The sequence below is a fragment of the Castor canadensis genome, chromosome 1 (genome assembly GCF_047511655.1).
Source record: "Castor canadensis chromosome 1, mCasCan1.hap1v2, whole genome shotgun sequence".
NCBI lineage: Eukaryota > Metazoa > Chordata > Mammalia > Rodentia > Castoridae > Castor > Castor canadensis.
In genome coordinates this window covers 165,328,849-165,342,854 of record NC_133386.1, presented here as the reverse complement: position 1 = coordinate 165,342,854, position 14,006 = coordinate 165,328,849, and the positions used below count along the sequence as shown (strand labels likewise).

General features: G+C 44.4%; 1 protein-coding gene across 5 annotated transcripts in view; it reads right to left on the bottom strand.

Moving 5' to 3' along the window:
• Positions 1 to 14,006, bottom strand: part of LOC141411449 (uncharacterized) — a 146,806-nt gene that overhangs the window by 86,233 nt on the left and 46,567 nt on the right. For 2 of the 5 annotated variants that reach the window (XM_074043222.1, XM_074043229.1), the window contains exons 4-5: positions 12,704 to 12,741; positions 8,937 to 8,970 (exon numbers count right to left, since the gene is read on the bottom strand). The exons of 2 other annotated variants lie outside the window; for them this stretch is intronic. In XM_074043222.1, coding sequence (XP_073899323.1) covers positions 8,937 to 8,970; positions 12,704 to 12,741 — 72 coding nt within the window. Of the gene's footprint in view, positions 1 to 3,790; positions 8,971 to 12,703; positions 12,742 to 14,006 lie in introns of those variants that run through there. One more of the 5 variants, XM_074043215.1, reaches the window with a different exon arrangement.

Here is a 14,006-nt window from a genome sequence, read left to right as displayed (position 1 = left end):
ACCTCAGATAGGGAGGTAAGGCATTTTTCTAGGTGACTAATGGAGGCTTCTATTCTCTCTATGTCCTCATCTATGGCCACGTGCAGCGAGGACATCCCACTATGTTGAGTAGCCAGGGAGGCTATGCCGGTTCCTGCTCCAGCCACTCCTAGGCTAAGTAGGGTAGCAATGGTTAATGCAGAAATAGGCTCTCTCTTTTTTCTTTCACCTGTTCCTGTATTCCAGTGTGAATATAGGCTCTCCTCAGAATGATAGATGATGCGGGGCAGCACAGTCACTAGGACACAGAATTCTTTAGAGCCATTAAAGACATTAGTCGATAGGCAAGGGCTGAGCCCGGACTGTGAGCATACCCACCATCCATTGTCTTTTGGAATTACCCACTTAATACCATCGCCCCAGGTGGGGTTGTTATCTGTAACAGCACATAGGTCCTGCTTTCCCGCTGGCACCTTCCCTAAGCAGGTTCCTTGGCTGCTCACTTGTTGTATGGTCAGACCTCTCTTACGGTTTCCCCAGGAACATTGAGTGGGGTTTTCACTAGTTGAGACATTGTAGGTGGCATTTAGTCCTATTGCCTCATAGAATGGGGGCCTCACATCATAGCACAGCCAGCAGGAGGTAGTCATATTAGGGCTGGTGTGGCTCAATGTTAGGAATGCGGCATTTACCAAATTCCAAAGGGGGTCCATAGACCTGGTCGTGGGGCTGGGCCTTCCCAGGGAAGAGCCAGTTCCTAGCAGTCCTGGAGTTGTAATACTAGCATTTGTGTGAGGCCAGGAAGGGACCGGGGTTGTGCAAGGTCAGGGAGGTGGCTCCACATAGGGCGGCTTAAGTACTTTATTGGGGCCTATTGCCTGAGTAGGGGCTGGTTGTTGTGTGAGCCGGATGGTAAATAGGGCTCCCTGGTCTTGGGCCCCGAGCCTCATAGCGGCGAATTCCCCAGATGAGGACTGATGTCCATCGATTGTCAGCTTTACCTTTTTCTGTAAATTTGATTTTTACAAGGTCACAGCGGGGCCTCCAGCGGCTTCTTTGTTCTGTTATACAGCCCTTAGACACGGTAATTAGGTCTGTTTTTTCAGGGGTGGCCACCAGATGTTGCCAGTGGACACACAGGACCAGGAAGTGCAAAAATAATTTGATGTCCCCCCGCACTGTTTACTATTACTTTTACCTTTTAGGTGTCCTGGACAGACGTAAAAGTTATCCTTCAGAATCCCCACACAGGCCACCAGTTTTGTCAGATCAAAAGTAAAATTGGGGAACCAGACGTTGGGAGGGGTCACTTTGGAGGTCTGAGTGAGAATCTCCCCTGTGGATGTATCTATGACCATCCAGGAGAGGTGGTAGGGCTGGTGGGGATTAGGATTCTGGGCAGGTCCCACCCAGCATAGACACAGAAGGCTCAGAATGTGCAGGAGGAATTTTATCATCTTGTTGGCTAACGGACCCTGGGGTCTGCCCTGGTCCAGAGGTTACTGCAGGGGAGCATTGAGAGTCGCGTGGAGAGTTGCTCTGTATGTCTCCTGGGCCAGATGAGCTTCAGTTTTAACGGATTATTGAGGTGTCGCCATGCGATTCACTCTCAAGCCTCTTCCTGTTCTTGCTGACTGGCTTGACACACGTGGGAGTGATGGACCCAAGGCCCAACACCGTCAACCTTAAGAGCAGCGGGGGTAACCAGAATGACCATGTAAGGGCCCTTCCATCTTTCTTCTAAAGTGCGGGCTCTGTGTCTCTTTACCCATACCCAATCCCCTGGGACGATGCCATGTTCCGGGTTTGATGCATCTTTTGTCTCAGACAAGGAGTGCACTAAGGGCCAGATCTCTCGTTGGACCTCCTGTAGGGCCTTTAAGCTAGCCAAGTAATTTGGGGCCATACTGGGGTCTTGGTCCGGTAGAGCTCGGACGACAATGGGGGGCAGAGCCCCATATAGAATTTCAAAAGGTGTCAATCCATGTACATATGGTGAATTTTGAACCTGGAAGATGGCATAGGGTAGGAGGGCCACCCAGTCTCTGCCAGTCTCGATGGCTAATTTAGATAAGGTCTCCTTCAAGGTCCAATTCATTCTTTCTACCTGCCCTGAGCTCTGGGGGTTATATTCACAATGCAGTTTTCAATTAGTCCCCACTGCCCAGGCCAGCCCTGTAGGATGTTACTGATGAAAGCCGGACCGTTATCAGAGCCTAGAGTTTCGGGGATGCGATATCTGGGTATGATTTCCTCCAGCAAAACCTTAGTACAACCTGAGCAGTCTCTTGTTTTGTAGGAAAAGCCTCCACCCAGCCTGAGAAAGTGTCTATCAGAACCAACAAATACTTATACCTTCCCGGCTTCACCTCAGTGAAATCCACTTCCCAGCTCCGTCCTGGCACCCTCCCCCGTACCCATGTACCTGTATGTAGGGGTCCCCTTTTGCTGGGTTTCATAGCCTGGCACCCGGCACATTGGTCCACAATCCTTTGAATCTGGGCTGTTTGATGCGGGAACTGGAGGCAGGCCAACTCGAGGAAGGCGAGTAGTTTCTTCTTGCCTAAATGGTTGGCTCGATGTAAATTGGAGAGGAGAAACAGTCCTAGCTTTTCAGGAAGGATCAGCCGCCCTTCATCATCATAATACCAGCCTTGCTGATTGGACCCTGGGCATTGGTGACCTTGGATCCACTGTCTGTCTTCCGAGGTGTACTCGGGTCACGGTGGCAAGTGTGGAAGCTCGGGCACGGGTAAAGTCAGAGCTAGGGTCGTGGAGGCCAAAGCAGTGTTTCGGGCCGCTTCGTCCGCTCGCCAGTTCCCCATAGCTTCCGGAGTCTGGGAAGACTGGTGACCAAGAACGTGTATTACCGCAACAGCCTGAGGCTTCTGCACGACAATCAGTAATCTCTGGATCTCCGGGAGGTTACGTAGCTCCTTTCCTTCCGCTGTAATGAAACCCTTTTCCTGGTAGATGGCACCATGTACATGGACGGTGCCAAAAGCGTAGCGGCTGTCGGTATAAACAGTCACTCATTTTCCCTCAGCCTGCTCAAGTGCCTCTGCCAGCGTGATCAGTTCAGCCTTCTGGGCTGAGGTCCCAAGGGGCAGCAAGGCACTCCAAATTATGCTCCCACCTTGGTCCACCACTGCTGTGCCCACCTTATGCACCCCATCCGAGACAAAGCTACTCCCGTCTTTATACCACACCAGCTCGCTGTTGGATAGGGCTAGGTCCTGAAGATCAGGGCACACTTGGGTGATTTCAGCTATGATCTCCTGACAGTCATGTAGAGTGGCTTCCAGGTCCGGATTTGGCAGCAAGGTGGCTGGGTTAAGAGAAACTGGTTCAGAGAAGAGGATGCGGGGGGCATCCAGCAAGAGTCCTTGGTAATAAGTCAGTCGGGCATTGGTCATCCATCTACCTTGAGGGTGCTTTAGGAACCCCTCTACTGCATGGGGGGTTACCACCTTCAGATGTTGCCCAAAAGTGAGCTTATCTGCATCCTTTACTGTTAAGGCAACTGCCGCTATGATCCGCAGGCATGGGGGCCAGCCTGCTGCAATTGGGTCTAACCTTTTGGATACATAAGCAACTGGACGCTTCCAGGGCCCTAGGCACTGCATTAGTACCCCTTTCGCTATTCTCCTCCTTTCGTCTACAAAAAGGGTGAAGGGCTTTAGAGAGTCTGGCAGCGCCAGGGCTGGAGCTCTTAGGAGGGCGGTCTTGAGCTCCTCAAAGGCCTTTTGTTGATCTGTCCCCCAGACCCACGGGGCCTTATCTTTAGTTGCCTCATATAAGGGTTTTGCCAGTTCAGCATACCCCAATATCCACAGCCAGCACTAGCCCGCCGTCCCTAGGAACTCACGAACTTCTCAAGCCGAGGTGGGGATGGGGAGTCTGAGAATAGTTTCTTTCATAGCATTCATTAACCATTTGGTTCCCTCTTTTAGTTCATACCTCAGGTAGGTGACTGTTTGTCTACAAATTTGAGCCTTCTTTGCACTGGCCCAGTAGCCCAATTTCCCTAGCTCCTGGAGGAAGTCTCCAGTGGCTTGCCGGCACTGAGCTTCAGATGCAGCTGCCAGTCATCTACATACTGTAAAAGTGTGATGGAACTGTGGCTCCGGTGATATGAGTCCAGATCCTGATTAAGAGCCTCATTGAACAGAGTAGGGGAGTTTTTGAAACCCTGTGGGAGTCTAGTCCATGTTAGCTGTCCAGGGGTTCCCATATTTTCATCATGCCATTTGAAGGCAAAAATGTGTTGACTGTTGGGTGCCAGGGCTATGCTAAAAAAAAGCATCTTTCAAGTCCAAAGTGGTATACCAAACATGGGAGGGGGGCAAACGGTTCAGCAAGGTATAGGGGTTGGGGACTGTGGGGTGGATGTCCTTGACCCTCTTGTTTACTTCCCTTAAATCTTGGACTGGCCTGTAGTCCTTTCCCCTGGGTTTCTTAACAGGGAGCAGTGCAGTGTTCCAAGCAGAACGGCAGGGACATAATATTCCAGCTTCCAGGAGACGGTTAATGTGAGGGGCAATCCCCCTCCGTGCCTCGGAAGACATGGGATACTGACGGACTCAGATGGGCTGAGCCGAAGCATTGACTTCTACTATTACCAGGGCTCGATATTCCGCCAGCCCCACACCTGCTATTTCTGCCCAAGCCTGGGGGTAGGCTTGAATCCAATAAGCCATTTCCAGGGACCACTCAATAGGTTTCGGGGGAGGGTCCTGCAAGGAGAACAAGTGATGTTCATCTTCGAGAGACACGGTCAAGACTTGGAGGGGCTGTCCTCGTCCATCCGTCACTTTGATACCATCCGGCTCAAAGTGAATGTGAGCCCTCACCTAAGTTAGCAGATCACATCCCAGAAGGGGGGCAGGGCACTCAGGAATGGCCAGAAAGGAATGGGTCACCTGATGTCAGCCCAAATCCACCTGACGCTGGCTAGTCCATTGATATGCCTTGGACCCAGTGGCTCCCTGCATGAGACTAATTTTCTGAGACAGTGGCTCAGTAGGTTTATTTAGAACTGAATATTGAGCCCCTGTGTCTACCATGCATTTCACGGGCTTCCCCTCCACATATATGGTTACCCAAGACTTGGGGAGGGGATCCAAGTCCCGTCCCCTCTAGTCATTGTCCATTTCAGTTAACAAGACCCAGGTGTCATTGTTGGGCCTGCTATTTGGCCTCGGGTGACCCTGGAGCTTGGGACATTCTCTCTTCCAGTGTCCATATTCCTTACAATAGGCACACTGTCCCTGGTCTAACCGGGGTTGATCTCTTCAGGGATGGGGGAGGGGCGGCCAGTCCATCCAGAGCCCAGTCCAGCCAAACCTTGAACCCCTGCCAGCAATATCTTAGCCATTTCCTTCTGCTGTTTTTTGTTTTCCTTACTCTGGTGTTCCCTGTCCTCCCTCCGAATCCTTTCTTGTAGTTCCTGATTTTCTTTCCTGATTCTATCCTCTCACTCTTCCGGGGTTTGTTAGGTGTTAAAAACTCTTTTGGCTACTTTCATCAGATCCAGGATAGCCATTTCCCCAAGTCCTTCCTGCTTATACAGTTTCCTCCTAATATCGGGGGCAGCCTGATTTATGAAGGACATTATCATGGCTGACTGATTCACCTCCGCTAGTGGATCTAGAGGGGTATACTGTCTGTATGCATCGTAAAGGTGCTCAAGGAATGCAGCCGGGCTTTCATTCTCCCCCTGCACTACCGTCTTTACCTTAGCCAGATTGGTAGGGTGGCGAGCTGCCGCCCGGAGGCCTGCCATAAGAGTCTGGCGGTAGACCTGGAGACGCTCCCTACCTTCTGCATTCCCATAGTCCCAATTGGGTCTGTTCAAGGGAAAATGGTCATCAATCAGGTTTGGCAGGGTAGTCAGTCATCCATTGTCACCGGGGACATTCTTTCTGGCTTCAGTGAGAATCTGCTCCCGTTCCTCGGTGGTGAATAGAGTTTTAAGGAGCTGCTGACAGTCATCCCATGTAGGACTATGAGTATGCAAAATGGACTTAAACAGATCGGTTAGGCCGCTAGGATCCTCAGAAAAAGGAGGGTTCTGGGCTTTCCAGTTGTACAGGTCACTACTTGAAAAAGGCCAATACTGATAGGTGAGTCCCCCATCAGGACTAGCACTGCCCAGATCCCGCACCGGGAGAATGAGGGCCCCGGTGGAAGTGAAGGACTGCTCCTCTTCCGGAATTTCTTCTCACTGCCTACGGGGCCTGAGTCCCCTCGCCGGTCCGGAGACTAGGGCGGGGGGTGCAGACGGGGAGGCTGATGAATGGGGAGGTTCAGGGGGGGCAGCTGCCTCTGGCTGGAGCGGCACGGCAGCGGCATTTGGTGGGGGACTTGCCTCAAAATCTAAGTCTATCAAGGATGGATGGGAAGTCAGTTCTTCCTGCAGAATAGGCTTCTTAGGGGAATTAACAGGAGTGGGGGCATTTCCCGACACAGCCAGTATCGTGGGCCGGTCTGTAGGTGCCTCACGGATAAACAGCCTCAGCCAGGAAAGAGGGTCCTCTACTAAAGTCTGCCACATAGGGACATAGGGATATTGATCAGGGTGGCCATGAAGACCAGGTTTATTAATGACATCGCGGACCTTCTTAATTGTGTCCAAGGAGAAGGTACCCTGAGGAGGCCAGCTTACATTAAAGGTTGGCCATTCCACTGAGCAAAGGGCATCAAACTTACCTTTCTTAATTTCCACACCGTAATTGTATCCCTCAGCACAGATTTCTGAAAAATGACTCAGAGGAAGAGTCTTAGGAGTTACCTGAGCCTGTCCCATGATGATCAGAAGAGATGGACAGAGGAGACAACAAAGAACAAAAGAGACAATTCCAGCAGACAAACAAATTCGCACAGGACTCTCCAACATACACAAGTACCGGCTGGTCAACCAGACTACTCTCACAGGCGCACTTCCATTCACACCAGATTCAGGATCCTTACCCAAAGACCGCCCAAACGGCATCCACTGAGGACATCGGCGCAGTTCCTGACCATCAGAGATGTCTCCCACAACTTCCAATAGTGGAGCCTCCAGGGCTATAACCCTTTCCCTCCACCACTCAACGAGAATTCTTAACCAAATTCAGATGGGGACTCCAGGTCCCTCCAAACGGAGGTGGCCAATCCTCCTTCCGTGGTCTTTCCCAAACAAACCTCAGTGTCGGAGGCCATTTGTTCCTCTCAGGGAGGGGCCTATCTCGCTGGGGCCTCCAGATGTTTGGGTCTGAGACCGGCCACCCTCTGAGAGGACAAAGGACACTTGAGACAATGCAAGCTACAAAGCGAGGTTTAATTCTAGCTAGCTAGGGTCCGAGCATCTGCCCGACGCAGTGGATTTCAACAAGGACCCTGAATGCAAAGTTTAAGCAGGTCTTATACTCTTTAAAGCATCAATCATTGTCACATAGGAATTCTTCATGCCCCTGGGGTCACATTTTCCTGACATTGCCCACATCCTGGTGGTGGGGTAAGATTATTTATTGGGAACTGAAAAAACACCAGATGTCTTAACATATTGACTCACATTCCGTTCAGCATGATCAATCAGAAACACTCCCTGTTCCCAGAAACTGTTTCACCTCCCTTTGTTCCAGGGAGTGGGGCTCTAGGTTACCCAAGGGTCATGCCAGTTATAGCTGATTTTTAGACTAGGTGGGCTGCAAGTTAAAGTACCCCAACAGTATATAATGACTGTTCTTATACAGAGTTGGAAAGTGTCCTCAACTCTACAATTTATATGTTCTCTGGTTTCCTGCCATGATGTTCATTTCAGATTGGTAGACTACTCAAAGAAAAGATTTACTGAATGGAGCAATTCTGTTCTGGGTAAAAATTTACAGGTTTCAATGATCCTTATGAAATGATTTGTTCCCTTCTCCAAGGTATTTTTATACTTTGTTTCCTATGATTACTGTTTAGGTGTAAGGAACCAAAACTCTTGCAATCATCTTTGGTGGCCTATGCAAATCCTTTCCCATCTTCAGACAGAATCATATTTTATTTGGATATTCCTAAAGTGTCCTTTGCTATGTTTGAATAGCATGACCACTTTGGTAGGTTTCTATGATGTACCCATTGTTCAACATTTTGAACATAACTTCCTAGCTCTTCACCCTCTGCACAACTATGTGCTCAAGAAAGAGGCTCTTCTTTGCTGCCAAGAATGAATGAGAATTTGTCCAAGCATATCAAAGTGACCTCATTCTCCTGTCAGCTTACTGGTGTAAGTACTAGCAAATAGCCCTATTTTGGCCTTTCTGATATAGAAAGGTAAAAATAATGGGAAAGCTTCTAGGGAGAAATATTTTTAGTCTTTCAAAGAGATATCCAAAGGGCTTTACAATAAATTGGCATAATAAATGATTAAATGCACACATTCCCCACTGGATCTTTTCAGAACTCCACTAAAAAGACAGCAAAGGAATTTCCTGTAAGGCATAAATTTATAACAGGAAAAATAAGAGAGAAGAGAAAACCAAAGAAATTGAAAGCTAGTGAACTTTCAGACAAGTGGGAACTGACCTGCAGACACAAGAAAGCTGAATATAAGTTATCAGTGGAGAAAGCTGACAAGCAACATCATTGACAAGAATGCCTAGAAGTCTCAGGAAATAGAAACAAGTCATAGGATTAAAGACCATGCTCAAACAAAAGGATTTCATTAAAGTCTCTAAAAAAAAGAAAAAGAAAAAAGCAGATATGGGAACCCCCTCTGTAAAACCTAGTAATTGCCTCTCCCCATAATGAGGAACTACTAGAAGGAATCAGAGTATCTATGGATTAGAGAGCACCAAGCAAAGTTAAGCACAAGGGTGTAGCAACAAAATAAGGAGACTAGGTGAAATTCTACATATGGCATATTAAGATGTACCATCCTCATCTATAAGTTAGGTTTCTAAAGTGTTAGCAGCCAGAATTATACTCACCAGGCAGAAGAGTGGAGAGTCTTTTCTCTGTAATCTATCAACACCAAAAAATAAAAATAAAAATCAAAGATCATGTTATCAAGGATTCCACCAGTAAATCTGCCTAGCTAAATCACAGCACAGAGAATCTCTGTTGACAGGGCCCACAGGCAAATAGTTCCCAATTAGCTTGCTAGTAATCCATTATTAACTAAGATTAGCTTTCAAAGAATCATCAGACATTTGAGGAAAGCTGTACTATGAAGTAATGTCCAAAAGGGCTATAGAAAAGCAATTGAGAAGATATGATACACAGCAAAGAAATCTTCAAGGAAATCAATGACTCCAAGTAGATGAGATGTACTTTGCATCTATAAAACAAAACAAGATGCTACCTCATAAGAGAGATAGAATAGAAAATAACTGAAAAGAACTCTTGAAAATTAAAAATTTTCAATGAAAAAGTTGGAAGATAAATCTGAGTACTCTTGGAATAAAAAGTGGGGAAAAACTGGATGCAGAAAGGTGAACTTAATAGCAAAAAAAGTCCAAAATACAAATATTAGAATTTCTAGAAAAGGAAAAGAAAAAACATAGGGAGAAAAAAATCATAAAAGAATAAATATAATAAATTCCCACTAGTAGAGGTACTACAAAATTTCCATATCAAAGGTGTCTACTGAATGTCAAACACAATAAAAACACTAAGGCACACAAGGTCCTGGGTTTGATTTAAAAAAAAAAAAACACTAAGATATTACTATGATCTGAATGTTTATGTCCCCCTCAAAACTCAAATGTTGAACTCTCATCGCCAAAGTGATGGTATGAGAAGGCAGAGACTTCAGGAGATGCTTAGGTTATAAGGGCTTCACACTCATAAGTGAAATTAGTGTCCATATGAAAGAGACTCTAGTGAGTTAGCTAGCCACTTCCATCATATAAGGAAACAAGTAGAAGGCACTGTCTATGAACCAGAAAGTTTTCACCATACAAGGAATCTGGTAGCACCTTGATCTTATACTTCCCAGCCTCCAGAACTATAATAAATAAATTCTGCTGTTTTATAAGTCATCTAGTTTATAGTACTCTGTAATATCAGCATGAACATTCTTAGATAAGCCTACTGTCATGAAATTTCAATTGGGGACAAAGAGCATATATATAAAAGTAAGGGGAAATCATATTACACACCAAGGATCAAGAACCAAAATGGCACCATACTTCTCTACATTCATACTAGAAACTGAGAGATTGTAGAGCAATTCCTTCAGAACTCTGAGTGAAAATTACTTCCAAACTATAATCTATATCCACCCAAAATATTGATCAAATTTGAGATTCAACTATAATTTCAACTGTTCAAAGTTTCAAAAAGTTACCTTACATGTACCTTATCTCAGAGAGGTACAAGAATATTTACTCCACCCAAGGGAAATAAAAGTAAAAACCAAGAAAAGTAAAAAAAATGAAGCAGAAATCAGGATATTTAACACAAGAAATAGACCTGGGGAACTCTGAGATGAAGGTAGAAGGAAACCTCAGGATGATAGGTGAGCAGCAGACACTGAGAGAAAATCAGTCCACATTGTATATCTGGATATTCTGGGAGATATGTCTCCAAGAAAATAAAAGTGACAAATGGAGTTGTTAAAGGCATCTGTCATTCATAAAGGAATAAGCCTTAGCTAAAAGTCAAAATATTGCTGGCAGAGGGCTGAAGTGGGAGAGAGCCTGCATAGCAAGCATGGGGGCCTGAGTTCAAACCCCAGTACACCAAAAAAGAAAAAGCCAAAATGTTGACTAAGAAAACAGGAAAGATAGGGTGAACCCCCCTAAAGCCATCGTAAAGTCTTCACTTCCTATTATGTGAAATAATACATATCCCTTGTTTAAATTGCTTCCAGTGGGTTTTCTATTCCTTGTAGGCAAAAATCACTTAATTGATTCAGTGACCAGAGTACTTTCAGCAAAACAAGGGGCAAGGTGCTTGACATATGGTCTGGGAAGCCACCATGAATTAAGAAAGCACTCTCATTAGTCATCTCAATGCTCCTGTTTGCTTTCCTTCTCCTACTTCTATTCATTCCCCCTCTCTCTAGCCATCATTTCCTATGCTTACTTGTATCATCTGTGACTTTTTTTTTTTTAAGCAAATGCTGGTCACAGCCCTCCTCTATTTTATGGCTTTATTTCAAATTCAATCCACTATTGAGAAAGTAAAAAGAATAGGTCCAGTTCATATTTTAATAGGAGGCCACATAATTTCTCTGTCCATTTTTTAATTAGTTTCCCTTCATTACTCTTTCTATCCCTGTCAAATTGGCACATGTTGTGGGGGGAAGGAAAGGAGTATCAGGGTCATGATGATATACAACTGGTCACTTAGACTTATCTGTCACCTCAACAGAAGACTATTGGGAGTAAAAAGGTGCCATTTCTTCTCAGCATAAGCTATAGAATAGACTGATCTCAGATAAAGGGTTGCCTTTTTTGAAATATCAAAAAGCAGAGAGAACACACAAGCTTCTGTAATGTTCCATTTATCCTATACTGCCTTACAGTAAAGGAATTATAAAGCCCAAACCACAACTTCCTGCTATAATCATTTTCTCTCTTCCTCATTGGAAATGTGATACAGCAGCTTCCGGCCACATCTATAGTATCTATTCTGGAAATATTGTATGCTGTGGCTAGCCTCATCTTCAGGTAAACAATCTCATTTCTTAATACTATCATTTGAAGGACTATGGAAGAAGATATCTCATTCATCACATTATTAGAACTTATCTTCACCAAATGAATGTATAGATTAGTTTCTTTTCAACAATAATAAAGGCATTATGCAAACACCAATGGCAGTATTTTAAGTTATGGCACTTTTATTCACAGACCATGTACTGAATACAATTTAAAGAGGCAAAATCTTTCATCCTTGCATTATCACAAATACCTAAGTCATTTCCTGTAAAGGGCCAGAAATTCATGATGGATGATAAAATAATATATGGATATGCATATAGATACATAGTATATTATAAAGATATATACCTAGATAGAACTAATACATTTTTAAGTTGATACAAACTTTGCAATAGCTTAATGCATGTATATCTATTTCTAGAGAATATTAAAATGCTTTATATATACATGGGGAGGTTTGAGTGTATGTATGTTGAGAGACAGAAAGGAGGAGTGCTATGGATACATGCATCTTTAATACATATTTTAATCAGCCTTTAATACTAATGCTTTGGTAGCCCAGAAAAAATAAAATAAAATTGTTCTAGCAATAAGGTCTTGGCAGATTCACTAAGGGTTATTCAAGTATACAAACTCTCTCATTAGTAGTCTTTATGTCTACTATTACTGACATGGTCAGTAAGAGCTCATGTTTGCCACATAACAAATGCTAGGAATAGTGCAAGGTTTTTCATCTTATTTAAAGGTAAACAGAGGAAGCTGTTCTATATGCAAATGTGGTCAAAATTCCTTTATGTTCTTCTCATATTTATTTCTTCCTCCTCATCACTTCAGGCAGACTTGGACACTCTACACCTGAGATTGGGTACTTGTATTTTTCTTGAACCTGCTTCCTTGCCATTTTCTTCTTCTTGATAGTGAATACTTTATGGGATTTCCTCTCATTTGCATGTGAGTTTGGAGGGCAGAAACTGTCTGTCTTCTTCCCTTGAGTTATCTCCAATTTCTTTATAGAGGTAGCATTTGTATAGGAAGGCAGAGGGAAATTACTATGTTTAGCAAAGTTTGAATTCTGAGTTTCTCACCCTTGTATTCTTGGATAAACTGGTGCAAGCTTCATCATCTGGAAAATGATAAAGGTAGATAATGTCAGTGAGGGATTATCTTATGTCAATGTATCTCTGCTAAGAGATGTCCAGACAGTTGGCAAAACATTATTTCTATGTGTATATATGAGAATGGAGATTCGATTAGCATTTGAATTAGTCAGCTAGGTAAGGAAGATTACCTTCCAATAAGGCCAAAGTAGAATAAAAGGATGGAAGAAGGATAAATGCTCTCCCTCCTCTTTAGCTGAGATATCTATCTTCTTCTGTGCTTGGATGTCAGAGCTCCTGATTCTCAGGTCTTCAGACCCTAGGACTTCAGACCCACTAGCCACCACCCTCCATCCTACTTCTTAGGCCTTTAGACTCAGACTAGGAGTTACATCATCAGTTCCCAGTTCTCCGTCCTCAGGATTGGAACTGAATTATATCACTGACTTTTCTCCAGCATCTCTCTCTCTCTCTCTCTCTCTCTCTGTCCCTCTCTCTCCCCATAGTATATGTATATACATATTCTGTCTCTCTGGAGAATAACATGGCTTTTCATATCAAGAGTTACTTCAGAGGAAAATAATTTTAAGAGTGTGGCTTTGTTAGTTGCTTCTGGGTTTTCTGGAATTGGCTTTCTTATCTGAATAGACTTAAAGTTGATATGACTGTGTTTCCAACAGTAAAGAAAGATCTAATAATACATGGCATGAACTGTTTATAGGGATAGACAAAATATTTGTACTGAACACTCCAAATCAGTCACTTATGAGAATCAAAGAGCATTCAATAGCTCTGTAGGTGATACTTTTGAACATTTTTGAAAATTAAGGAATACAATCATTAGACAAGCTGATTTTAAAAAAAGAGAAGGAAAAGATGCTCATGGATTCAAATTCCTAGCCTAAATGGTGTATAAATGATCAAAGAACTTGTAAGTATGCCCTGAGGGACAGTCTATGTGCTATATCTGCAGAGGTGAAATTGCTGGAGGATCCAAGATGGCAACTTGAGTGCAGAAGCAGACAGCATGAGCTCCGTAAATCAAAAATCTTCCTGAGTTGCTGGAGTCAAACTTGGAAAAAAAGCACCAGGAAGAATCAAAACTTCAACACCCTAAACCTCCAGTCCACACAAAGCTTCTCCATGCCACATTACACTGAGAAAACAGGAGGGCTCCTGCACTGCCAGATACCAGCTCCAAACCTGCTTGGGAGACATTTGGCAGACCAACAGGTGAGCACCAAGTGCCACACAGTATTTCCTGGGATAAGCAGCATAGCCCCCTGGACAG